The sequence below is a fragment of the Verticillium dahliae genome, genomic scaffold, assembly GCF_000150675.1.
Source record: "Verticillium dahliae VdLs.17 supercont1.4 genomic scaffold, whole genome shotgun sequence".
Classification (NCBI taxonomy): domain Eukaryota; kingdom Fungi; phylum Ascomycota; class Sordariomycetes; order Glomerellales; family Plectosphaerellaceae; genus Verticillium; species Verticillium dahliae.
The window spans coordinates 21,114-46,604 of record NW_009276925.1 but is presented as its reverse complement, the minus strand read 5'-3'; the positions used below and the strand labels follow the sequence as shown (position 1 = coordinate 46,604).

The 25,491-nt window shown below is 53.3% G+C and overlaps 4 protein-coding genes across 4 annotated transcripts; 3 read left to right on the top strand and 1 right to left on the bottom strand.

The window, feature by feature from the left end:
- The first annotated feature begins 2,067 nt into the window (after positions 1-2,067).
- Positions 2,068-3,965, top strand: VDAG_02354 (mitogen-activated protein kinase HOG1). Its single transcript, XM_009653007.1, has 6 exons — positions 2,068-2,443; positions 2,509-2,638; positions 2,688-2,831; positions 2,879-3,238; positions 3,304-3,566; positions 3,623-3,965. Exons 1-6 carry the CDS (start codon positions 2,340-2,342, stop codon positions 3,705-3,707), a joined length of 1,086 nt encoding a protein of 361 aa, XP_009651302.1. The 5' UTR covers positions 2,068-2,339; the 3' UTR covers positions 3,708-3,965.
- A 10,934-nt stretch (positions 3,966-14,899) lies between these two features.
- On the top strand, positions 14,900-16,222 carry VDAG_02353 (uncharacterized protein; the record flags this gene model as incomplete). The annotated part of the gene is made up of 1 exon (XM_009653006.1): positions 14,900-16,222. The coding sequence occupies one exon, from the start codon at positions 14,900-14,902 to the stop codon at positions 16,220-16,222; it is 1,323 nt and encodes a 440-aa protein (XP_009651301.1).
- A 124-nt stretch (positions 16,223-16,346) lies between these two features.
- VDAG_02352 (uncharacterized protein) lies at positions 16,347-17,713 on the bottom strand (the record flags this gene model as incomplete). The annotated part of the gene is made up of 2 exons (XM_009653005.1): positions 16,347-16,561; positions 16,610-17,713. 2 exons carry the CDS (start codon positions 17,711-17,713, stop codon positions 16,391-16,393), a joined length of 1,275 nt encoding a protein of 424 aa, XP_009651300.1. The 3' UTR covers positions 16,347-16,390.
- Positions 17,714-18,411: 698 nt separating this feature from the next.
- On the top strand, positions 18,412-19,241 carry VDAG_02351 (uncharacterized protein; the record flags this gene model as incomplete). The annotated part of the gene is made up of 3 exons (XM_009653004.1): positions 18,412-18,813; positions 18,871-19,140; positions 19,194-19,241. The coding sequence occupies 3 exons, from the start codon at positions 18,412-18,414 to the stop codon at positions 19,239-19,241; spliced, it is 720 nt and encodes a 239-aa protein (XP_009651299.1).
- Positions 19,242-25,491: the final 6,250 nt, after the last annotated feature.

Below are 25,491 nucleotides of genomic sequence, written 5' to 3'. Positions count from 1 at the left end.
GTCCAGGTACTTAGCGGCCTTCCAGATGTTGGTGTTGTCAGCCAGGAAGTCGTCCCAGTGGGTCTTCTTTCGCCGCCGAACATCGTCGTGAAATTGCTTTGACGCCTATTTCGCTAGTCGTTCAAGTTCCGGCGGAGCCTGGCCCCCTCTCCTAGCGGATCTGGCCCTGTTCCTCCAGTACGTGTAGATGCGACGTAGCTGTGTTAACTCTGTCGTCCACCACCTCTAGTTAAAGCTCTGAAATGGGAGAACAAGTGTTATCCTTTTTCTATCTATTACAGCAAGCACAAACTTATTTATAGCTGTGCCTGCTATCCTACTACTGCCTAACATCACTGGCTGCCTACTAGGCAGCCTCCTCGTAGATGTTTCTGCCTAGTAGGCAGTGATCTTGGGATCCAACTCCTCTTGGCATAGCGCGATGGTTTGGCCTTTGGCGAGAGCGCGTGGACCGCCTCTAGGACGGTGTCCATCAATCCATCGGCCTGCTCCTGTACCGACCCTTCTGAGGGTACCGTCTGCAGTCTTTCGGCAATTCTCGCGTTGATCTCCTTCCACGGCGCGTTCTTGAATAGGAGCCTCGGCTCCATCGTGGGCTGCGGCATGGCCAGATCCAGCTTCGTTTCCACAGCCTGGTGGTCGGACCCGTGGTCTGTTTCGGGTGTCATGCACTTGACCAAGGTTCTGGCGAGATCCTCCGAGGCCAAGGTCAGGTCGATCGTCGATTCTTGGTCCCTACCATGAAGATTGCTAACCTGGAGGAGGAACTGGCCCGTCAGAAGAGAGGGAAGAAGAGGAAGGCTGTTCCGAATCCCAATAAACGCTTCATGACTATTGGCGAGGCTCTAGTCGCCGGAGAATCGAATCCAGAAAAGGGGAGCGAAAAGAAGGATGTTGTGGCGAAGTGTGGCCCTTCGGGGGAGTCAGTTCGGAATCGGAGGCTGCTTCGGTAATTCAAGTCAGAGATGAAATCGTACCACCTCAGCGCACCACTCGGTCAGGGAGGTTGGCAAAAAGGCCTAAAAACAATAGATACATCAATCTTTAGTTTAAACCAGGCAGCCATTTGCAAATAAGTTTTATTCTGGTCAAGCTGTGTATAAATGAAAGTGGTGATTTTTGGTGGTGGAATTTTCTTTTTGCCTGACGAAAGGGTGGGGGTGTGTATGGTAGTCGTAAGCCGAGAGTGGAAACGAAGAAACGGTGCTGTGGCACCTGCAGGAAAGCCGGCCACAACGCGAGAACTTGTCAGACAGTTATCTCATCGTCTAAGAAGACGGCGAGGAGTGATTTTGATTGATTTAAGGCGTTGGGGTTGAATGCTAAGGAGACATAGTCGCGTAGTCGTGGTGAGGTACCTCACTCGCTGGATTGTCTTACTCGCTATACATCTACGTTACCCGTGAACCTATTGGGACCCATGCAATCGACAGTCGAATTGTGTCAGACAATTAGGGATCCTGATTGGCTATTGTACCAATAGGCCAAGATCAGCCCCGGACGGGATCGAGTGCGGGGTGCCTTAACAAGAGGAGACGAATACCATCATCAATACGAAAAAAAGATTTCTCGTGACATCAGATGACCCTTTCCAAGACGTCGAGTTGCCCTTATCATAGCACGTGCGTCTGACAAATTGACGTGGATAGATTCCCTACTTAGGGAAAAGATTGTCAGCTGATCACAGAACCTTGACGTCTCGTATGTTCAAACTTGACGGTTACTCTTTGTAATATGCTGTCATTGGCAGAAAAGTGTCGCGCTAGCTTGCTAGCTTCACAGCGTCGTCATGTTACCGTTATGATGACGAATTCACAGGTGGCTTTCAGTCCCCTAGGTGGGACTGGTCCAGGGGTCCTCTTTGACCCTGCGTTCCCCAGCACCACTAGTACAGGGCCGGCGCTAAACACTCAATTGGATAAAAGGGTAAGGAATCTGTAGGCGAAATCGACAGATGAGATCGGAGTCGTGAAATGGCAGGGTGATGTCATAGTGCCTCGTTGCCGTATATCAACGCCCGTCAGCCATGCGAGAACGGAGCGTTCCGGACGAAAACAGCTATTTTTCGACTGGAAATTACGACATTGCCACCAGCGGGCAAGATGCAGAGTTTTGCTGTAGGTTGCAGGTGGGAATTGACAAGCTAGCTTGGAACCGATCCCGTTAGCCAGACATTCTTGTGTGCAGTCATCGAGAATCGCCATCGAACTTATCGCATACCGCTCTTATATCTGATCTAACGACACTTCCGTTCATAACCTCCATCCCCCCTTACCTCCCCCACATCCTTCCTGATTAAGTTACTCCAGACCCCGAATCCACATCCTCAAACCATCGAGATGACCGAGTTCATTCGCGGGCAAATCTTCGGCACCGCATTCGAGGTCACATCGAGGTACGGGGATCTGCAGCCTGTCGGAATGGGAGAGTTTGGTCTCGTCTGGTATGGCCCTTAATCGTCTTGTAGCCAATATGGAACGGTCACTAACAACAGCTCCTATTGCGCAGCTCTGCCCACGACCATCTCATCAACCAGAATGTTGCCGTTAAGAAGGTCGTGAAGCCCTTCAGCACTCCCGCCCTTGCCAAGAGGACATACCGAGAGCTGAAGCTGCTCAAGCACTTGAGGCACGAGAACGTACGGCTGTCTCAGCCGCTGCCCTATGACCAATGCTGACCCGTTCTAGATCATTTCCTTGAGCGACATCTTCATCTCTCCTCTCGATGACATCTATTTCGTCACTGAGCTCCTCGGCACCGATCTGCACCATCTCCTGACCTCCCGGACGCTGGAGAAGCAGTTCATCCAGTACTTCCTCTACCAGATCATGGTATGTAGACCAGTAGGCTTCTTGGACCCGAGCTAATTCGATGGTAGCGTGGCCTGAAATACGTACACTCCGCCGGCGTCATTCATCGTGATCTGAAGCCCAGCAACATCCTTGTCAACGAGGACTGCGACTTGAAGATCTGTGATTTCGGCCTCGCCCGTATCCAGGACCCCGCGCAAATGACTGGCTACGTCTCTACGCGGTACTACCGTGCCCCAGAAATCATGCTCACATGGCAGAAGTACGACGTCGAGGTCGATATCTGGAGTGCCGCCTGCATCTTTGCGGAGATGCTCAAGGGAAAGCCCCTATTCCCAGGTAAGAACCATGTCGACCAGTTCTCCATCATCATCGAGCTGCTCGGTACCCCTCCTGATGATGTAATCAACACGATTGCCATTGAAAACGTACGTGGTCTTCAAATTTATCTTGTCGTGAAGTAGCAGACGTTGAATTTATCTTGCTGCTGCAGACTCTCCGATTCGTCAAGTCGCTTCAGAAGCGAGAGCGCCAGCCGCTGAAGAACAAGTTCAAGACCGCCGATCCTTCGGCTATCGACCTGCTTGAGCGGATGCTTGTCTTCGACCCGAAGAAGCGGATAACGGCGACAGAGGCCCTGGCGCATGAGTACCTTGCTCCTTACCACGACCTTACCGATGAGCCCGTTGCCGTGGAGAAGTTCGACTGGAGTTTCAACGATTCTAACCTGCCAGTAGACACGTGGAAGATTATGATGTAAGTACACTCGCCCCAGATGGCTGCCATGACATGAGTTAATACTGTCTTTGCAGGTACTCCGAGATTTTCGACTACCATAACGCTAGCGCAGCCCAAATTGAGGAGCAGTTTAACGGGCAGGCGCCTGAGGGGCAATGAAAAGAAATATCGAGAAATCCCGTACGGAGCGTGCGGCGGCATCTTGGGCGCTTCGGCGAGGTACAGGAAGCAACTCGAAAGTTGAACGAGTAGAGTCGAGTACCCTGCATGGGTGATTTCACCCGGTGCGTGTGAACAAGCCGACAATGAGAACACACAGCCCGTATTCTCTTGGTTCAGAATCCTTTCCCCTTCCAAATCTCCCATGATAGCCTCTGTATCCGAACTCGATTCCAAATGCTTCACAATGTTAATACCATGGCGTTTTCAGCCCTGGAGTTCGCCGAGTGGCCGTCCTGAATTGCTCCACCGTTCCGGGCACTGCTCCCGTGGAGTGGCGGCATGTGGCAACCATTTCCCCGTTCCGAACAGCTCCGGGGCGGTGGATCGTCGAGAATGGGCCATCGTCCGCATGTCAATGGGCCGGGCAAGGGTCATCTCAACGTAGAAGCTGTCAACCTATACTCCGCCCCAGGTGAGGAGGCGTCCTGACCCACATAAGAAGGAACTGTAAGGCCGCCAAGTCTCACTTGCGGAACCGCCCGTCAGCAGGAAGAGCGGCTCGAGAGCCGTCCTCACGGAAATCCAGGCTGAGATTGCCCGCCTGAAGCGAGGACTGAGCTGTCCGATCCTCAGCGGATAAGAGATCCTGCCAGGGAAGCTGCCTCTCATCACAGTGCACCTCGTGCAGGTGTCAGACGTACGTGCCCTGATCAGGGCAACTCGACGTCTTGGAAAGGGTGATCTAATGTCACGAGAAATCTATGTTCGTATTGATGGTGATGTTCTTGTGTTGTTCCTCTTGTTCAGGCACCCCGCACTCGATCCCGTCCGGGGTTGCTCTTGGCCTATTGCCACAATAGCCAATCAGGATCCTTGGTTGTCTGACAGAAGGACGTCTCCTTGATCCGCTTGACGAAGTTTGGCCAGTCTAGGCCTAGCTGAGAGTTGATGTATCTATGGCGCCCGAACCATGGTTGGGGCAGATGCCGTCTCCCGTTTGCCTTTCGGCAGTCGAGGGGATGGACAGGGGATTTTCGTTTTCCGCATGTGCAGAGCAGTTGGGCATCTTCGTGGCTGAACCTCTCGTGCTATGCCGCAAGGTCGCCGTGTCTAGTGCGGGCAGCCAGGATCCAGTGGAGTTCCTTCCTTGTCAGGGTGGTGAGCTCCTCCGTGGGGGATAGCTGGGCCTCAAGTTCAAGGTCGTCATAGCTCTCGGGCTGGCTTTTGAGCCACCAGGCCTGGAAGGCGTGGCGGTGGCCTTTCCGGATGTGCCGTTTCACGTGGCTGAAGGTTGGGAGACAGTCTTGTGGGGGGGGAATGGCGGCACCTTTCTTGGCCATGGTGTCTGCCAGTTCATTACCCGGGATGCCTACGTGGCCAGGGGCCCAGCGGCAGTCTACCGGTACGGTAGTGCTCCGTATGATTTGTCTGAAGTCGAGAATGGCTTCTTGTGAGGAGACGGGGGACGTCCCGTTCAGGCACCAGATGACCGAGGTATTGTCGAGGCACACTGTGATGGCTGTGGTGTGTTCGTCTGTGCAGTGCGAGAGGGCCGCTCGGAGTCCTGCTCTTGCGCCTTCAGCCTCGGCGTCGAAGACCTCGGCTTTCAGGAGAGGTCTGCAGCCGGCGTGGGCGGGGTTTTGTTGTTGCCTCTGTAGACCACGTAGCCAAAACCGGTCTTGAGGTCAGGAGCTTGGGAGCCGTCTGTGAATACCAACAGGTGTCCCGGGGGCCGCGTCTTGACCCAAGCATTGAAGGAGGAAGCTGCTTCCTCCTTTGTTGCTTGGGTTGGCGCAGCACAGTAAACCCTGGGGCTTAAGATCGGGCGGGGAAACGGGGGGATGCTGGCAGCGGCGGCCGTTAGTATCGTGGGACGTAGAGTTCTTCCCCGGATGCGTTGAGCTCGATGGTCCTTGATACGATGCACCAGAGGGTGTCCTGCATCAAGTGTACCAAGCCGAAGTGCGTGTCTAGAGCGTGCCATGTCCAGCAAGAGCTCTGTGGGCTAGGTACCCGGGATGGGCTGAAAGAATACCTCGATGACATGGGCAACATGGGATTAGAGACACTGGTCGGTATTGATGCTGGTAATCACCTCCAGGCGACAGCGATCTAACTATGGAGTTGAACTGGGATTGAAAGTGCTCTTGAGGTGCTCGTCCAGTCAGAGCATCAGTCTTCCATCAACAGAACATTATCCTCCCCCACTGAGTAGCGCTGCCTCTGCAAGGACCCTCAGTTTGACCGGACTACCCCATCCTGCTGTCTTTAGAAACTTTGATCCAGCCCGATGGGCCGACGTGTCACTGCTCCGAACCATAAAATTATTCGTAGCCGACGCGGGGCGCCTCTCGACTTTCTCCTCAAGCCGATGTGTCGGACGAGCATTCATGGTCCACAACCGCTTGTAGTAGGCTTCATTCGCGCGAGCCTCAGCAAGCTGGTCTGTAAGGGCGCTGTTGGCTCTGAGGATGTCTTCTAGGCTTCGATGCTCCTGTTGAAATGCGACCTCGTACTTGCTCTCCCAACAGTCAGACTTCTTAGCTACCTCCACAGGATTCGCCCGAGTCGCGTGGCAAAGTCTGTACAGCCTCTCCGAGGCTTCAAGAAGGCGAGCGTTACCACCAAGCGCGCCTGGTTGAAATGCACCAAGAGCAGTCTTACATTCGAAAGGCTTGATAATTGTCAGGACTACGTTGTCTTTCCTTGATACTGTAGTCATTGCGTACCTCATCCAAAGACTGATCAAGGGCCATCACGGCGTTGGTCGGACCTGTGTAGGCAGGGTTGTTTGTTAGTAACCCAGCGGAATGACGGCCAGGCGCCTGAGCCTTAATTCTGTTCCCAAATGCATTGAAGATCTTATTCCCAATTTATGGACCTCGACGTCTGCCCATCCCATAATAACCACAAGCCGGGGGAGCTGTACGCCCTGATTCACTCTCAAACACGCTAAATATTTTGACGTTATCGAACTGGGGCCCGCATGCCGGCCCCAGGTGAGCTTCCCCTGGCCCCCAAATCGACATCGACCAGGGATCTCCACTACGCCCATGGAAGATACCCGAGGCCGTACATATAACCCGACGACATATCAGCCGACGATGGAAAGGAATGTGCATCACAGAGACTCACCATGTCGCACGAATACCCCCAGCCCAACGAACTGCCCCGGCTCCGGATGGACCAAGCACCTGGAACATGGAGCAATTTTGACTTCACCGACATTTCTGACTTTCCATTTACGAACGCATCGGATACCCAGCAAATGCCCGACGAGCTGCTATTGCAGCCACTCCTAGACCCCAGACTCAGTTCTCCAGATGAGAATGCAGCACAATACAGTGCATGGGAGTGGAACGGAAACGACCAGTGTTACCAACCAGAAGACAGCCCAACCCACCAAGACAACAGCAACTTTGATCATGCGCTGGCCGAAGGGACGGACGAAGACATCAGGGTTGATGCAGGTAGCGAGACTATAAGCATCGGCCGGGAGGTGCTTGATCTTGTGCGCAGGGCTACTCAGTTCGAGGAGCATGTCAAGCAGAGGCTAGCCAAGATCGAAGAGACCGTCGAGCTTTGGGCAAACAGGTATGCCGAGCATCCCTACCACACAACAAGCTTTCTAGCTCACATCTTCAGGATGGAGGAAGACAAGGAGAGGATGTGTCAGGAGATTGATGCAAACATCGAGAAGCTGAAGGCTTGGTCTATCGAAGTCGAGGCCGTTGTAAAGGAAGCTCGAGTACGGAATTAGCTACCTCGTAGGGCTGGAGAAATAGCTGCATAATCGTACATACCTATGACACACCCATGTTTTGATTAGCATGTGGCCTATTCTGACAGCGCGGTAGCACCCCCGCAGCCGCCCCAAGGTCCGAACCCAGCCCCCAGTCCGAGCCCACATCAGATACATCCATCGCTGCCAATGTCGATCATGTTCTATTCTGGGGCCGTAACTCGGGCCTAACAATGGCAGGCCATGTTCTGGGTGAATACATAAGTATGGCCGTAGATCCCACGAAATGGTCCGTGTCTGCTCTGACAAACAAGCCGCAAAATGGACTTAAACGAAGTCGGACGACAGAAGAAGGCGGTCAGAAGGAACATTGGCTCCTTACTGACGAAGTGTGAAGACTACAGCAAACTGGGGGACATCGAAGTCGCTCTTTATGTCTCTTTCCCCAACGACGGAGGCTTTGTCTCTTACGAATCGACCGACCTGAGCTGACGTCAAGATATCGAAGCCAAGGTACAGTTACTGGCCTTCTGTCTTGCTACCTCCTCTGATCACAAGTAGAAAGCACAGGCACCACCAACCCTTCATCTGCCAGGGGATCTCGTGAGAGCTGTTGGTCATAAAGTCACGGGATTCTATTTCAAACAGAAGAGAGGAAGGCCTTCTCGGGCGAACAAGATGAGCAAAGCGGGGCAGTCGGCCATTGGATCAAAAGCCGGGGGCCGGAAAAGGATGACGAGGTCTCTGGCCCGTGCTTGCCCAACGGCGAGGGGGAACCCGGACCATCCCGTAGCCAGTGCGTTTCCGATCATGCCGGATCTGAGAATTGCCAGCCTGCGGGCTGGGGGTGGGAGCTAAGCGGGTGCCTATGTTGCGAGTCACGTTCATGGGCCAAGCTCCTCGTGAAAGAGACCACCAAAGTAAATCGAAATCGCAAATTGCTGTTGGTTGGTTGAACCACTTCCATTTCTGCTCATCAAGGTCAACGAACCGGGCAAATTAAAAATAGATTCCGCCCTGAAGCTGCCGCTCTGATGCCCCAAACTGCGACACTCTTAGTGATCCCGGCAACTCTACGTATGCCTGTGCATCCCACCCATAGATATGTGCACTGTCAGACATGTCCGCGACCCGTACATCTGTTCTGTCGTCAGAGGACTCTTGTAAAGGATTTAAACTAGACAGTCTGCATGAGTCGGCTGCTTGTGGGTGTACAGCTTCGGATGGAGGCCGGTCCGTCAGTCTCGAGGCGGCTACCAGGCCATGAGACTTGGGCTGAGGGGCAGCACGCGGCAACACACGCGAGGATTGCTGTTGCTGTCGGAGCATTCTCTTCCCAAAGAGACACACAGCGGCGATCACAGCAAGCCCGATGAGAGCTGCCGTAGCACCAAGAGCAATGCCGACGCCCTGATTGGTGCCCAGACCTTGCCCTGCACCATCTTCACAGCCAACTGGGCTTCTGCCCGGACCATTGACCACCGTCTCTGCAGGCCCAGGGGGACCCTCCGTCGGGTAAGCGTCGCCGGGGCTCAACTGCAAACTGGTATCGGTCAGGTAGCGATTTTGGCTTTGAAGTGTCCATGTTCTATTCTGGCAGTTTACCGCTCTGTCAGTGGTGCACTCCGAACCCGTGATGCGCGTCTTCTCACCGGGTTGATAACGCCGACCATTCCCTTGTAGACGCAGGAGTGGGGGGTAGAGCAATAATAGAATATCGGCTCGGTATCATTGATGCGGACGGCGAACTGAGGATACAGGAAAGGTCAGGTCTGGTCATTGGCCGGCAGGTAGGACATACCTCATCTTCATCAGCTGCTACAGGCTTTGGCCCGCTGTAGAAACCGCGAACTGTCGGCTTGACATGTTCGATAGGTATGCATGGATAGCGGTAGCTTGCTCGGACAACCGAGTGGTTGCGTGGGGAAAAGCGCCTGACTGTCCAAGAGTTGAGAAGGTTTCTCGTCTGACGAGTCCGAGCGAGCAGGGGGGGCCCAATAGGTTCGCGGGACCGTACACTCACGGGTCCCTGCTTAGTCAACAGGATTCCCCGTGCGTGACGGAGCCCACTAAAGTTCCAGCACTTGCCCACTAAGTTCTAGTACATACCCACTAAGTTTCTAGCACTTATCCGCTAAATTCCCCGCCCCGAAGATCCTCCAAGCAAACAACCCTTCGCACCTCTTACAATCGCTACATGTAGGTGGCACCTTAGGCAGTGGCTCAGACTCGGGCTCCGGCAGTAGTTCTGGCTGGGGCTCCTGTCGGGGCTGTGGACGTGGTTCGGGCTCCGGAAGTGATTCGGGCTCGGGCTCCCGATGTAGCCGTGGCCGTGGCTCGTGATTGTTTTGAAAGAATCGAGCTTCAGTCCGATGCTTAAGAAGCCAGGTTTCATACTTAGTTTCTATAGCAGTTACTGAAAATTGACAACCTGTGCCCCGAGGAATAATAGTTGTTTTTCGGTGTAGTTTGGGTGTTGATGGTTGACGGAACCGATCGCATGCGTATGTAATTTTCCGTCGAAGAGATAAGGTGGTTTCTGATCTTCAAATAATAAAAGCATAGCCTCTAGAAATTGCCCATGCATAGATAGCCAAAAAGAGGGCCTCTTCTGATAAATATACACCTTCGGGAGGCAGGCAATCGTCCGGAAACGAAGACATTTTGGTATGTAAAGGTGAAGGTAGTGATTCCGGCAGTAGGTCCAGCGGGGTGAGATGAAATCCGCCCGGTGGTTGTTGACTAAGCAGGGACCCGTGAGTGTACGGTCCCGCGAACCTATTGGGCCCCACCCACTCAATTGAAGGCTGAGGTTGAGTGGATTGCGTTGATCGCCACCCTGTATCATACGTATGACTTGTCATGTCTATGTCAGGGGCAAAGGGACACAGCATGAACAAATGTGCCTTGGGGGCCTACGGGGGCTCAAGATGAGGCTACTAGGTGTATATACGTTAAGGGCTAGAGATTGTCTCCTAGGACTGGGAGGCCGACTTCGAGCTCTACTGTAAGGAGAACAATATCGTTACACTCAGCGCCGAGTACGTATATCAAAGGCCGAATCTCTCGTCTCCCTGAGAGCTCCCCAACGGTACTATTAGATGCTGTTGAATATCTTGCGAAGGGGACGCGAGGTGTTATGCATCAGATGGCCTTCTCCGACCGATGGTCAAGACTCTTGAGGATGTGAATGCTACCCTTAGCCGGCGGCGGAGGACAAGAAACTACGTCTCCGAAAAGAGGAAGCATGACTCTAGGCGAAGGCAGGGTAGAAGTGCCTAGAAGGAGGTTGATATCCAGATAAAGCAGGAAACAACAGAACTCTCGCGTCCGGGGCCCAACCGAAAAAGTGGTGCTGTGGCGTCTGCGGCAAGACTAGTCATAACGCGAGAACTTGTCAGATAGTCCTCCCATTACCTATTGAAGACGATTAGGAACGTTTTCAATCGATTTTCAGGCGTTTGGATTGACCTGTTGACTAGAATGGTGGCAAGGTAGAGGTCGGGCGGACCACTCGCTTGTGGCTTGTCGCTCCATGGCCCCACATGCGGATTCGGTCTCCACCTACGTTTTCCTAGCCCCACTTACGGGTGGCGCGACCCCACGGTATACTCAAATCATCTATCATTGCTGTGGCTGCGCTTATGGAAAACGACGTTGGGGGCTTGACTGACATGCTTACAATGGCCAATGCAAGCTTGTCGGATGCCAGTCCAATGCTTGCGCTCCGGCTAGATACACAACTCCCAAAACTGGCATTCAGTCTGTACCTGTCATCCTGTCGTACCTGTCATGCTGTCGTGCCTGTCATGCTGTCGTACCTGTCATTCCTGTCATGCTGTCGTGCCTGTCATGACTATCATGCTTGTTGTACCTGTCATCCTGTCGTGCCTGTCATGCTGTCATGCCTGTCATTCAGTCTGTACCTGTCGTACGTGTCATGCTGTCATGCCTGTCATTCAAGTTGCACCTGTCATCCTGTCGTGCCTGTTATGCCTGTCATGCTGTCATGCCTGTCATGCTGTCATGCCTGTCATGCTGTCATGCCTGTCATGCTGTCATGCCTATCATGCTGCCGTGCCTGTCATTCTGCTATGCTGTCGTACCTGTCATACCTGTCGTACTTGTCATGCTGTCGTACATGTCATGCCTGTCGTACATATCATGCTTGTCGTACCTGTCGCACCTGTCATTCAGTCTGTACTGTCATTCAGGTCGTACCTGTCATGTTAGCTGTACCTGTCGTGCTGCCTGTACTATCTCGCCAACCGTGGTATGTACACCGCTATAGTGTATTTCTCTACCTCGTAATATTCGTTGCACCTGTCACGCCTGTCGTGATACCCTATACGTCATACCTATCACGCCTGCCGTATTTGTTGTGCCTGCCATGTTCGTATCTGTCACGGTCATGCTTGTTGTACCTGTCGCGCCTGCCGTATATGTATTGGTTGTCATGCCTATTGTGCCAGTCATACCTGCCTCATACGTCGTATGACTACGGTGGTCCGACCTCCAATCGTCATGATGGTCATTGTATGTAAGTTGGTTTTCTTTTCCATCGTCACCGTAGTCAGAGCGGCTATCTGCCATTCTGTCAAGGGTATGCACTCATGGTGGTCGCATCAGGCATAACCTTTTGTCAAAGCGCAGTTGTCAGCAGAGTGAAGAGGTCTTCCGCAACGCAGTCCGCAGTTCATCGCCGGATCGAATAACGAATGCAAATTGCTGAGTAGGCTTTGATCTCGAGGGTTCGTTGGATCGGCGTGAAGCATATCGAGTAGGTTCCATTGTGCACCTCCATTCTGAGCAACTAGGCCTGTCCCTTGTCGGGAAAGCGGCTGACAAGTTAGTGCTCATCATCAAGCGACGCGGGACGGTACGGGAGAGATGGCACAAACCCCGACCTTGTGCTCCCTGCTCAGATGCCGGACAATACCTCCTGCAGTGGAAGCGATGAAGACGTGTGTAGTCTTCACCCTGTTGCGAAGGAAACACGTCTCGCATATCCACACGATCTTGTGAGGTTGCGACCTATTGTCCTTCATTCTGAACCCGAATTGCCACCACCAGGTCCGCTCTCGAGAAGAGTCGTGACATGTCGTGAAGCCGGGAATCGCTCGAATTTATCAGTCGTCCAAGCCTCATAGGCTGGAAACCTGTTGGGTGCATGGCTAGTTGAGGCCGAACTGGTTGACAGCTGAGAAGAAGGCGGCGGCGGCGTGGAGGTGACGTCCTCGACCTCTTCATCGAAAGAGTCCATGATATAAGGATTGGCAAATGCCCACAAAGAGTGCAAAGGTCAACCTGAAGGCTGCGGCACTGGCAGGTGCCGAAAATATGGTGCTTACTTGGACATGTTGGGTCGATTGAGCAGAGCGACTGGACCAGCAGCCAAGGACACGAAGGCCATTGGGCAAGTACAGAGAATCCGCTCTCCCTCTGAATTGGCCCTCAGCACGGTCGTCCGAGACGCGTTTGTCTTGCGTTTGTGTGTGGCTGTTGCGGCTGATGTAGGTGGCTTTGCATGCGGATGACCGTCCTGGCCGACGGGTGGTGGAGAATGGTCCCGCAGCCACCTGATCGGGCCTCGGCCGGGCACTCGGCTGAGTGTTGCCCAGTGTACGTGACGATCGACGATCATATCGATCGATTGAACATCGAATCGATGCGTTATCGATCGAGTAAGAGCTATAATTGATCGATATCGATCGACCGACAGCTATGATCGATCGATCGAGATCGAAATGGAAATCGATTAATCGAATCTATCAAATCGATTGGTCGATCGATTTGGAAGCCTGCGCTGTCCTGTCGTTCCCGTCGGTCTTGACCCTGCCGCCGAGAACGAAGCTTGCCTCATCCTGCCCTACTCTACCCCTTGCCCCCTCTCATCCGCATCAGGTCTCTTCGGCAATTGCCACCATGGATAGTTATCCGACATCATCCCAGACATGCCGCAGGTAAATGGTAGGAGTACAATCATTATCGTGTATAAACCAGCCCTTTTCAACTTGACGTGGGCTATGAAACAGACGGAAATATTCAGTAGGCGCGTCGCATAATAACACAGTAGTCCAGACATGACGTACCGTATTTTGCATAGTACTTGATCCAATCGAACGCCTTTGGCTTAGTCATTGATTGATGCGCGTGGCAAAGAGCGAATGCTGGTCTCCTGGGAAATGTAGGAGCGGAGTCAGATCAACATTGAGGAGTTTGTAATGCAAGCCAAATAATAAATGAATGAAGGAGAGAAAAGCTTGAAAACTGGAGAATAAGTACGCGGGGAATTAAGGTGTTCAACTGACATCATATCTACCATGCATCAGGCTGGCACGTCATACATAGTTGCAGGCATAAGTTTCGAGACAGGAACAAGTTTTTTGAGCTAATTTGCCCCGCTCACAAGTACCTGTCAGACAACCAAGGATCCTGATTGGCTATTATGGCAATAGGCCAAGATCAACCCCGGACGGGATCGAGTGCGGGGTGCCTGAACAAGAGGAGCAACGAACACAAGAACATCACCATCAATACGAGCATAGATTTCTCGTGACATTAGATCACCCTTTCCAAGACGTCGAGTTGCCCTGATCAGGGCACGTACGTCTGACAGTACCCAGCTCGTAGGTCGTCGTGCTGCGTAACCAGAGCCCGTGCCTTGAACCCCATGTCAGGAACTGGACCAGGTATTGAAACGGCAATTGATAGGGGTGCCGCACGATTTTGATACGGGTGCCGCAAGCTTACGGGTGCCGCACTTTCTACAGCCCCTCATTGGTCACGAACTTGCCGGTCCGCCAGACAACCCGCGGTGAAGAAAGTCTGCTCCACTACGCGTTAACAGACTCTTGGGATCCCCCTATTACGGTGGGCGATAGGGGGGACTGTTGCAAAACTCCCGGTCGTATCTATTTGGGTTTAGGGGCTCGGCCCCTTAGTCATCGGAGTACTTTGGGTTGGTCGGAGAAATGTACTGCGGACTAGCAGCGGGCTCGCGCGGTTGCCTTCAGCCAGTCGAATTTCCCAGTCACCACCACATCAAGTGAATGCTGAACATTTGCCATTCCACAGATGCTTACACCACCATACCCAGGACACAATTTCAGTCGACTTTTTCCAAACAAACTCACTACCTAAACTTGGCTTTCTATTTCACAATTGAAACTCGCCTATCTCAGACATCGCAAAAGCCAAGCTGCCCATTCCTCATCCATTCGCGATGAGAGGCAACTTGGTGAGCCGATTAGGGTCAACGCAGTAATCCCGCTACTGACCAGCAGCGGACTAGCGCAGAAACCTCCTGCTTAAATGAGCCTAGCGATCTTATTTATTCACCATAGGGAAGGGCGATATTGTTGTTCTTGTTAAATTAAAACCTCAGTGGAAACCAGTCCTCCCCCTTTTCTCCCTTTCTGAAGTTCACCTCCTCTCTTCTACCGAAATGGGCCCTCCCAAGATCCCCCCCGAGCATGTCTACTGTGTCCAAGCCGGAAAGAAGCACTATGAACTCTTCACCACCACATATGTTGGCGCGAACTATTGCGGCCGTTGCGGCTTGGCCAACCCCTTTCGGCTCCAGCACCAAGCCAGGTCCAAAACCCCGGCACTTCCGGGTCCGTACGATGAGGTGGTGGACGTTGAGGACTCTCCACCGCCACGGCCAGTCAGCCCAGCAAGCCAGTTGCTGCGTGACAGATCGAAGCCCCTTTCATCCGTCGGCATTGGACGCATAGCTCAACACCTGCCTAACGAAGAGTCTACTCTTGGCGCGATGAATACACGGGCACGCATACCTCCTCCTGAGTTGTCAAGCAGTCCCCAGTTTGTGACTGTGGCATCAGCAGCCAGCCGGGCCATTCAGAATTCAAAGGCCAACACCAGAAAGCCCACGAGGCATCGGACGGGGTACCAGTGGGTACATATCAGCCTCCTGCTTGTGAGACTGGAGACCAGGTACTTCAACGGCCTTGCAGTGGAGGTACCGGAGACGGTGCTGCCGCTGAAAGACACGGTGATCAAGTTTTCCTCGGCAGATTTACTGACGTGGCCCTCATTCACCGCCATCTTGTTCGAACATCTCCGTCCGCTGCCACCCGCCATCGATCTTACGAACAGAGACCTCTGGAGCCTTTCTTACGCCTCGAGTTTCTCTGGCAAGAAGATCGTCACCGTTCCCAACACCGACAAGTACACGACTCCGTCGAGTATGCTCGCCTCGGGGCACTTCGGTAACAATCAGGCCGGACAGTTGAAGGTGCTAGTCGTCCTTACATCCACGGATGTAGTCGATAAACAGGAGCCAGTCACACCGTTGAGGCCGGATGAATACGCAACACCAGTCAAGGAAGAGAAGAAACGGAAGGTCAAGCAAGAAGACACAAGCCCTGCCCCAAATCGCAAAAAGCGCATCAAGCAGGAGGAACATGTCAAGAAAGAGGGTAGCGCTGGGAACACGGATCGGGTCAAGCAGGAGGTACACATCAAGATGAAGCCGGAAGAGCCTATCCCGACTGCCTCCTACCAGAGTCCGACAGACGACGAGCTTGAGAGTATTGCTGACGAGATCGTTGTACATGAAGATGTGGTAGATCTATGTGAAGTGGAAGATCCGCTCCATGATCTAATGCTTGATAGCATCCCTGGCCATAAGGGGAGCGGGGATATGGTAGATGACGGCGACGAAGCAGACGAAAAAGATGGCGAGCATGTTGTGGTCCCGGAGTTCGTAAGAGACCAAATGATCCCTTCCCGAGTCAAGTGCTGACACTAATAGGTAACTCTGATGTCACTTCCTCAAAGCTTTGGGGGTGACCAGGCTCGACTGTCCGATACTGCTATTGCTGGGGCGCGTCCGCCAGCACACTCCACACGCTTCAAAGGAACGAAGATTCCGGCAACATTTGTTGTTCGACATAAGAAGAGTAGGGATTGACTACTCGGGTTCCCCATTTGGACGGTCGCTATCCTCGCCGTCATCACTTATTCCCTCCACGTCGTTTCCTTCTTCATCCTCATATCCCAATTCAACAAGTGGTTGCTCTGCTGGTTCCCCATCTCCAAGCTCATCTTGGCGGGCCTGATTTGCTCGCTGGTATAACGCTTGCTAGACGCTTTTAGATTGGTTACACCGCGAAGAGACGATATGGCTTACGTATTCTGCGACGCCCCCCGTTGGCGCTTTACGATATGCAAGTACGGGCTGCCGGCCGCTTTCGATGTGTTGAATAATCCTGTCTCGGAGGCCAAGGTAAAAACGCTTGAAAGGCCGCAACTTGTCCGGCTCCTGGAGAGTCCCAAGGACTGCATTGTCGTACCCCATTTCGACGAGAATTTTGCGGCACCAATCTTTCGTATCTGGCTCCAAACATGTGTTGATATCGATATCAGCCAATGGCTGCTGCATTTCGTCGAGGACAGAGCGATCAACAGGGATGCCCCAGTTGCATGCCTTGTCCGGATCTGGGTAATGGTAGTTCATCCAGGGCTGGCCGTGGACCACGTGGGGTCGGTTCTTCTGAAGGCGGATTCGATGAAGATTCCACGCCTCCACAAAGTCGAAGAGCTCTTGGCGTAGTATGTCTTTGAAGACGGCGTACATGGCGATCTGATCCTCCAGCATGTCACCGTCGAAGTCCCCGTCCCTGGCGAGCTCCCCAAAGTAGTCAACCCACTGCCGGGAAGACACATGCAGCATGCGCTCCCACCAGCTTTCGATCTTGACATTCTTCGTACTTGGGGCTGCCTTGTACGAGTCCTTCAGGCGCTTCCCTTGCTGGAAAACCCGTCCATTCCACTCCACGCGCCCATCTGCGGCCATAGCAAAGTTCCAATGGGCTGCTGCGATCAGTGGCGTTTCGCTGCCTTTGTCTGCCTGCAGATACCATGGCCGGAAGCCGTAGGCGTCACACGCTGTTAAATACTGCTTCAGGACGCTCAAACCAGTTGAAGCAGAATGACCGACGTAGAACCAGATGATGTTGCGTGAGTAAGCGTCAATTGCGGCGTATATCTCGAATCCATACGCCTTGAGCTTGTCATGGCCGTCAATGCACCATTGATAATTCGGCCCTGGCACAAGGAACTGTCCCTTCTTCCGCCGAAACATCCTTTTCCGGATATCGACCTCATTTGGGAACATGATCTTGTACATCGCAAAGAGAGGGTCTCTTGGTACCCAGAGCTGCTTTTGCTGACGAAGATATGGCTGAAGAAGGCTTTTACCATATCCGGAAATGGCATTGGATCGTCGTGTCATTTCGATGATGACTTGCTCTGTCTTCTCCAGCAGCGCAAGACGTTCTTCGTCGCTATTGATCCTACGTACCCAGCGGCGGTCTGGGTGGAGCCTGATACGCTTCAGACCTTCTTTGGTGATCGGCCAGCCCTGTCGCTGTAGAACGCTCAATGTCTGCTTTTCACTGAGCCCAACGCGGAATATCAGGTCGCGGGTAGCCTCTATCAGCTCTGGGCTTTCTTTGGTACGAGCTTGCTGGCGTGGGAGATCCCAGCTTGCGATTCGGCGAGAGATTGTGCTAAGATTGACGGTGACATGATGATGCTTCCTAAGTTTATACTGAATCCTGCGTCGCGAAACACCGTTGAGGTAAAGATGAGTGACGTAGTCACGATGTTGATCGATTGAGCTGGGAGGACGTGCCATTTTTTGGAGCAGGAGAAGCCGCAATAGGGGGTGGGTGAAATTCTGAATTCTGAAAACAGAAAAAAGGGGGCGGCGCACGATGGTTATCCGCACTAATCCGCAGCGGTATTGCGACTGGCCCGCAGCGGTGACATGCCCGGAAAAGCTTAGCGTCACGTTGATCATTGGTGGAAGCCGACCAAACCAGGGGTAGGACCAATACTTACAGAACCCTAGATCCCTTCCAAACGTCATTCCACCTTCCCTTTCATACCGTCACGTCCGTGGGAAAGCTCATAGTCAACAACGGCGTCATGCCCACGGTCAATCCCGATATCGTTAGCGAGACTGGCGGCTCTCTCGGCCGGAACGCTGAGGTGCAGAGGAGGAGAAGGTTGATTCAACCCAGCGTCCGTAAACCCGCTGCCAAGATTACCGTACGATCAGCAAGACCTCTTGCGAAGCCACAGATGCTGACTTGCCCATCCGAGCAAAAGAAGAAACAGACGAAGAAGGTTCCTCCCCGCGGCTCAATCCGTGACTTTCCATGCCGGCAGTGCGTCGCCCGCGCCAACAAGGCTCCCGGCCATGAATGCGCCTCCCAAAACAGTACGTTTGAATTTCCGAGGCTATACACCTCGTACGCTGACCTCCACGGCGCAGATACGGGTGCTGCGTGCTGGGACTGCGCAAAGAACGGCCACACATGCAGGCCGGTAAGACATTTCTGCTTTCTGTCAAGTAGCAGGCCACTAACCAAGCTGCGTATCTAGGTCCCTGATGTGGCTCTTGCTGCCGTGCGTGCCTTTTGGGACCTGAACCGGCAGCTCAGCGGCGCGCACGATGAACCGGACGAGGCCTGGCGTGCTGCTGCGCAGCGGGCAGCACAACAATTACGAGCTTGCGGCAGTGGTGCGGTCTCTCCTGGTACTCCACGACCAGCTCCTGCCTTGGCTTCGTTTGGCGAAGTAGCTTCGAGGAGCTTCGAGGAAAGAAAGCTTACAGCGCTGGAGACAATCGCTGACGCTGCTCGGCTCTGGATTGTGAGCATGGCCAGGTCGTCAGATGCAAGTTCGTGTACTGACTCCTTGTCCAGCAGCTCAATCAACCGGACGATGAGGAGGAGGATGGGGAGGAGGACTAGGAAAACAAGGGAAACTGGGCAGTGCGGTTTCAAATCCGACTCCCACATGATGCTGCACCTTGCTTTGAAGAGGTTGAAATATCATCTGCTGGTTCGTAGCGGACTCGCGGCTACCACAACATATTCGGTGCTATGCCCAAAATTCAGGAAAATCAAGCGGAGGTACAAAGAGAGATGTACTGCGGGACCAAGCGCCTATGCTGCTAACCCGATTTGGCACTTTTGGAGTGATTTCGGGGGTTTTGCAACAGTCACCCCTATAGCCTGCCGTACCCTATCACAGTGGGTTTCGCGGATGGGCCTTCGCTGGAATGGATCTGGCAATTTGGGCCGTGGACGGTTCGTATAACGCACATCACGGGCGAGTGGACCACCTCAACCAACTTTCACGATCAATTGGACCAACAACTCAACAATCACGCAGCTAATTCAATTGAAATTCATTTTTCGCTATCCTCTGGCTCTGGGAGAACTAGCTGACAAGTTCTTGCGTTGTGACCGGTCTTTCCGCAGACGCCACAGCAGCGTTTCCTCGGAGCCGACCGTGTCGACACACTTGGATTTTGTAGCGTTTCCTCCATCATCTGCGGATCTACCTCTCTCTGAATGTTCTGGTCTTGTCCTTCGCCTTGCGTCATGCTCCCTCCATGCCGGAGACGTACTTTTTTGGCTCTGCGACGCCGGCTTAGTACTGCATTTTCCTCTCGAAGATGATTGACCTCCTTCCCCACCAGGGTATAGTGACGCATAATCGCTTGCGCCCCCTTCGTAAACTGGTCGACAGCCTCAAGTATTGATGTTGGAGAGCTTCCCTGGTGACGGGAGATTCGATTTTTAATGAAATCAGACTGTGAAGAGGCCTCTTTGGTGGTTGTTGGGGTCCGACTTATCCAAGGTTCCTGCCCGCCATGAGGTGATGATGGAGGCGTCGGCGTCTTTAAGCTCACATCCAGCTTCGAGAGAACTGCTTCTGGATCGAAAGGCATAATTCCAGCCCCTCGAAAACCTCCCTGTACGTTTTTTTCGGTCATTGCATCTCGGTAAGCTGCCAAAAACGCAGGGAGGAAGTCCTCCTTACTTATGTGCGATGTACCGGCCCTCATCTTATTCTCGATTTGTCGACCATACGCCTACTTGATCGGGCCAAAACAGCCAACATCGAGAGGCTGGAGTAAGTGTGATGAATGAGGGGGCATTCGAAGTGTAAGGATCTTGTTCTCGAGGGTATATTGTCGGAATGGCTCAGAGACGTGACTTTCGTGGCCATCGAGGATGAGAAGGCGATATCCAGCGGAATTCGACCTTTCGTATGCTGATCGAAATGCTTAAGCCATTCTAGGCCAATTTCATTTGTTGTCCAGCCGTTTGGGGATTGCGACCTTCCAGTCGCGTGGAATCACGTCATCTTCATACCAACTTGAGAGGTGATATTTGCCTGAAAATACGACGAACGGCGGGACGCAGAATCCGTTTGCGCCAACGCCTTGAATAACTGTAACCCATTCCCGATTGCCTGGCTGCTTCTTCTTTACACTGGAGCGCTTTTCGGAGCTTGTAACGACGATTCCGCTATTTATAACGCCCATCTGGAAGCCAGTCTCGTCGAAGTTGTAGATATCAGTATCCGCGACACCGTATTTCGCGATTGTATCGCGTACATCCCGAAACCACGCGTTTGTAGCGACTGGATCTCCGCAAAGGGCTCTCCTATAGTCGTACGGGCGAAAGAAACGCGTCTGGAGCTCTGGTCGTCGCTTCACGAATGATGTTGCCCAATTGATCCCGACGCGTCGCGCGCCTCGCTCGTCGAGTAGGGTATTCGCCATTGCAGCCACATCCTTGGGCCGGGGAGGGTCTGCTCGGGAATCCATGTCAAGTATGTATCGAATAACAGCCTGTTCTTCTCCCTCGTTCAAATTCGCAGAATTGGAGGGCTATCGCGTCGTGAAGGAGTGCCGTTCCGTCGACGCCGGAGGGTCGTTTTCGGGACGTTGAATATGTCTGCAGCGCGTCGCATGCTAAGTTCTGGGTTTCTTTCCATAGCCTGGAGGGCAAGGATTAATTGACTTTCCTTTGAAGGCGTTTCCATCGCGTTTGGGTGAACGGTCGCCTGTAGAAGATGAGAACTAGTGATGGTCGATGAAAGTGGTCCACTCGCCCGTTATGTACGTTATCATAAAATGATAAAAAAGCGGTTACCTGTCCGTCGGAGCAGAGTCTAACATCGGACCTGTTCACCTAAACCGCGGTGTTGGGGGTCTGCGACGAAAATGAGAGCCTCTAAGCTGTACCGTCCGATCGCTGGCATGTTACAGGTGGGAAAAATAGCAACTAACGTACTCCACAAGCGAATGCCACACACAAGCGAATGCCACACCTAACCGTGACTACGCGACAATAATCCCAACATAATCTAGCACAACGCTAGAAAATCAATTGAAATCAATCGGAATCGTTTCTTAAGACCTTTTCACTTCTATCTGACAGGTGCGCGCGTTGTGTCCGGGCTGGCCGCATGTACCACAACGCCGTTCTTTCGGTTTAGTCCTCTGCTGCTGACCACTGCTCCGTCGCGTTTCCTCCTTGATCTGGACCTCCACGTCCCTCTGCGTCTGAATGTCTTGTCCCTCGGCTAGAGTTAGACTCCCTCCTTGTCTGAGACGTGTTTTCTTTGCCCTGCGGCGCCTGCTAAGTGTCTCATTCGCCGCTCGAAGTATCATGATCTCCGACTGCATCAACGCCATCTTGTGCATGATTCCTCGCGACCCCTTCGCAAGATGGTCAACAGCCTCGAAAATCGACGTCGGGGAACTATTCTGATGATGTGCGATTCGACACTTGATGAAATTAGACTGCGAGGACGCCTCGGTCGGGTTGTTGGGCGTCTTAGAAACCCAAGGGGCTAGTGCCTCGGGGACCCCCTCCTCAGGTGTTGGCGTCCGTGGTTTCACATCTAGCCTAGATATGACGCTTTCCGGGTCAAAGGGAACAATCCCAGCCCCTCGGAAACCCCCTTGGACGTTCTTTTCCGTCATAGAAGCTTGGAATGCCGCGAAAAACGCTGGTAAGAAGTCCTCCTTGGTAATGTGGGTTGTACTGGCCCGCATCAGATCCTCGATTTGTCGCCCGTACGATTTCTTGAGCGGGCCAAAGCACCCGACATCGAGAGGCTGGAGTAAATGAGATGAATGTGGAGGCATGCAGAGTGTGATGATCCTGTTCTCCTTGCAGAAGAGCTCGAAGTCTGTCGAATGGTGACTTGCATGACCATCTAGGACAAGGAGGCGATATCCACCCGCAGTTCGAGGTTTCGTGTGCTTATCGAAATGCCGAATCCATTCTAGGCCCTTCTCGTTCGTTGTCCAGCCGTTTTCGGTTGTCCCGATGGCCCAATCTTGAGGTAGGGTGCTGTTTTCATACCAGGAAGAGAGGTGATATTGGCCCGCGACGATGATGAATGGCGGGATCGTCCACCCTTGGGAATTGACGCCCTGGATCACGGTGACCCATTCTCGATTCCCAAGCTGGACTAATTTCGCGGTGGAACGTCTTCTACGCTTGTGACGACCATGCCAGTCGAGATAACGCCCATCATAAACCCAGTCTCATCGAAGTTATAGATGTCTGACTCCACGATACCATACTTCGCGATTGTGTTCCGCACAAGGTCGAACCAGCCACGAATGACGTCTGGATCTTCGCATTGGGCCCTCTGGTAGTCGTATCTCCGAGAAAAACGCGTCTTGAGTTATGGTTGTCGTCTGACGAAGTTCGACGCCCAGTTCTTTCCGACCTTAGTCGCGTCGCGTTCTGCGAGCAGTCGGTTAGCCATATCTTCCACACCAGAGAGCCGGGGAGGAAATGATCGGGAGTCCAGGTCGAGCACATATTGGACAATTGTCGATTCCTCCAGGTCCGTCAATATCCGCGTCAGAGGCGTAATATCGCGTCGTGAAGATTGGCCACGCCGTCGTCGAGCCAGTGTGCTGTCATCTACGTTGTATATCTTTGCAGCGGCCCGAGCGCTAAGATTTGGGTCTTGTTTGATAGCCTGAACGGCTAGAATTAAGCGACTCTCTTTGCTGGCTGATTCCATTGGTGTTGGTGGAGAAGAACGCGGTTGAATGTGGACGGTCGCGTGGTCGCGGTCAGGTGTGGCATTCGCTTGTGTGTGGCATTCGCTTGTGGAGTACGTTACGGAGGCACTGTTCACAAGTTAATGCTTATGTAATGCTGCATGATGAGGGTCTGATGAACAGGTCAGACCACGGAGATCCAAATAAAGCCGGGGAAAAAAAATCACCGAAAGCAAGAACCAAACTTTTGAAATCGAAAGAATCTACAGCCCCGAAACACGCCTTCTTGTGGCCGCAATGGCCTTTACGGATCCTAATGCTTTCCTCAGCATTGAATTAAGACCCGTGGAGGTCAGTTGTGCCCTCAGAGCAGGCCCCGACCACCGAAGCAACAAAGTGCACGCCACGAAAGACGACACGTCCACTGACAACAGCATCGCCGCCCCGCAGCGTTTAAATCTAAGCTAACTCCACACCTGCAACGACTGACCCCAAACGATCAACATCACCACGTCAACACTACAGCACAGACAGGTTATTAGGACTTGACGGAACAGAACGGGAAGCAGAATCGAGTAAGTCGCAAGGATCGTGGCCGTCGTGAGAAGGAAGGTGACGTGGCACTGCTCGCTGGTAGGTCGGCGAAGATATCCAACACGGCAAGTGGACAGAGGCGTAAACTCTATCGTGGCATATGGACACAAGAGGACAAGCGTGTCTCGGTTGTTCCAGGCTAGTCGGCGATGCGTCGGTCTGGGCCCTGGGACGGAGCCCGGGGTCACGGTGACCTTGGACACCCCGCTCAGGGGACCACTGGGGGGTGGAGGGGGGTGCTGCTCGGTCTTGCCCCGAAGCTTAACTGGTAGACCGATCTCACGGGGCGACGAGGAGGCTTGACCGAAACCCACTTTCGCCGGAGGCGTCTACCGGTGGTGGACTGTGCTGAGCCGGCCTGCTGGAAACTCAACTCGGACAACTCCGCCTTTGTTCGCTTCAACAGAAGCATCCTCAAGCTTCATCAACGGCTTTTCGGCATTTACATTAGGTACCATGACTATCGATACACCTGAGTATTAACAAGAAATAGGCAGTGAAGAAGTTCCACCCGGCAGCTCCCGCTCCCCACGACCGGCAGCTGTTGCACCCAAGGATTACTCCTTCGCGAACACCTGGGTCCGCCGCACCACCATATCAATCAGTTATCATACGACTCGTTGGCCTCCGCCGAGTCGAACGACATCCGCCTGTCTTTGACAAACTTGGGCCATGTATTAGAATTGAGTTGAAGAGGAAGCAACGGCTCGTATCTGCACCTGCACCTGTATTCGCGTTTGCGCCGCCAAAGGACCCTGTCACTCATCCTCCCCGCAATCCATACCCATGATATGACGATCTGCCCTGCCGTGCTGCTCCTGATTTCTGTCACATCTCAAGCTCCCCGACTTCCACCCCAGACCAGATCTGGACTCGACCCACAGCCTACGGACCCTTGTGCCTCGGCTTCCTCTCAGCTTGCTCCAGTAATCCTGGCAAGGTCAAAGCCACTCCCTGAACCGCCGTGATTAAGCGCGGGACCCGTCATCCGGGCGGGCCGTGCCCGCAGCCGTCTATCGAACGCCGTTTCTTCTTCATCCAGATCTATTCATCATCCCTTTCCTCCGGCCGTAAGGTCCTCGTTACTGTCTCGACCGGCTTGGTTCGAGGCCACGGTCCGCAAATCTTGACAACTTGCCCGAGACAAATCAGACAGTCAGCCAATCAACCGCCATCATCACTTCCCTATCCCTCCTTGTCCACTTTGCGTCTATCAGAAAAAGCACCTTTGCCTCGCATCAGCCACCAACAATCACCCACCGCGACCGTCTCTCGTCCCCCTTCCCCCCGTCGGTCCCAGCGCCAATTCCACCAGACCAACCGTGTTGCAACGTGAGAGGCCTTGCATCCTGCCGTTTGCCGTTTGCCATTTGCTCTCGCCCTCTCCCACCCCGGGCCCCTCGTGCCGTATCGCCTCGACTCGCCTCGCCTCCTCTCATTTCTCCCAGACCCGGGGCAGTCCTCGCGACGCGTTACGCAGCCTTTGCTTTAAGCCGACAGCGGTCCGCCCTTTTAGCTAGGCGTTTCGCCACCTTCGCTAGATCCTCGACATCCAGTCCTCGAGCTCCGCGTTTAACAAC

Coding starts and splice junctions, on each gene's coding strand:
- VDAG_02354 (XM_009653007.1), top strand. CDS start 2,340: ATGACCGAGTTCATTCGCGGGCAAATCTTCGGCACCGCATTCGAGGTC. Junction 2,444..2,508: donor GGAGAGTTTGGTCTCGTCTG/GTATGGCCCTTA, acceptor CCTATTGCGCAG/CTCTGCCCACGACCATCTCA. Junction 2,832..2,878: donor ACTTCCTCTACCAGATCATG/GTATGTAGACCA, acceptor ATTCGATGGTAG/CGTGGCCTGAAATACGTACA.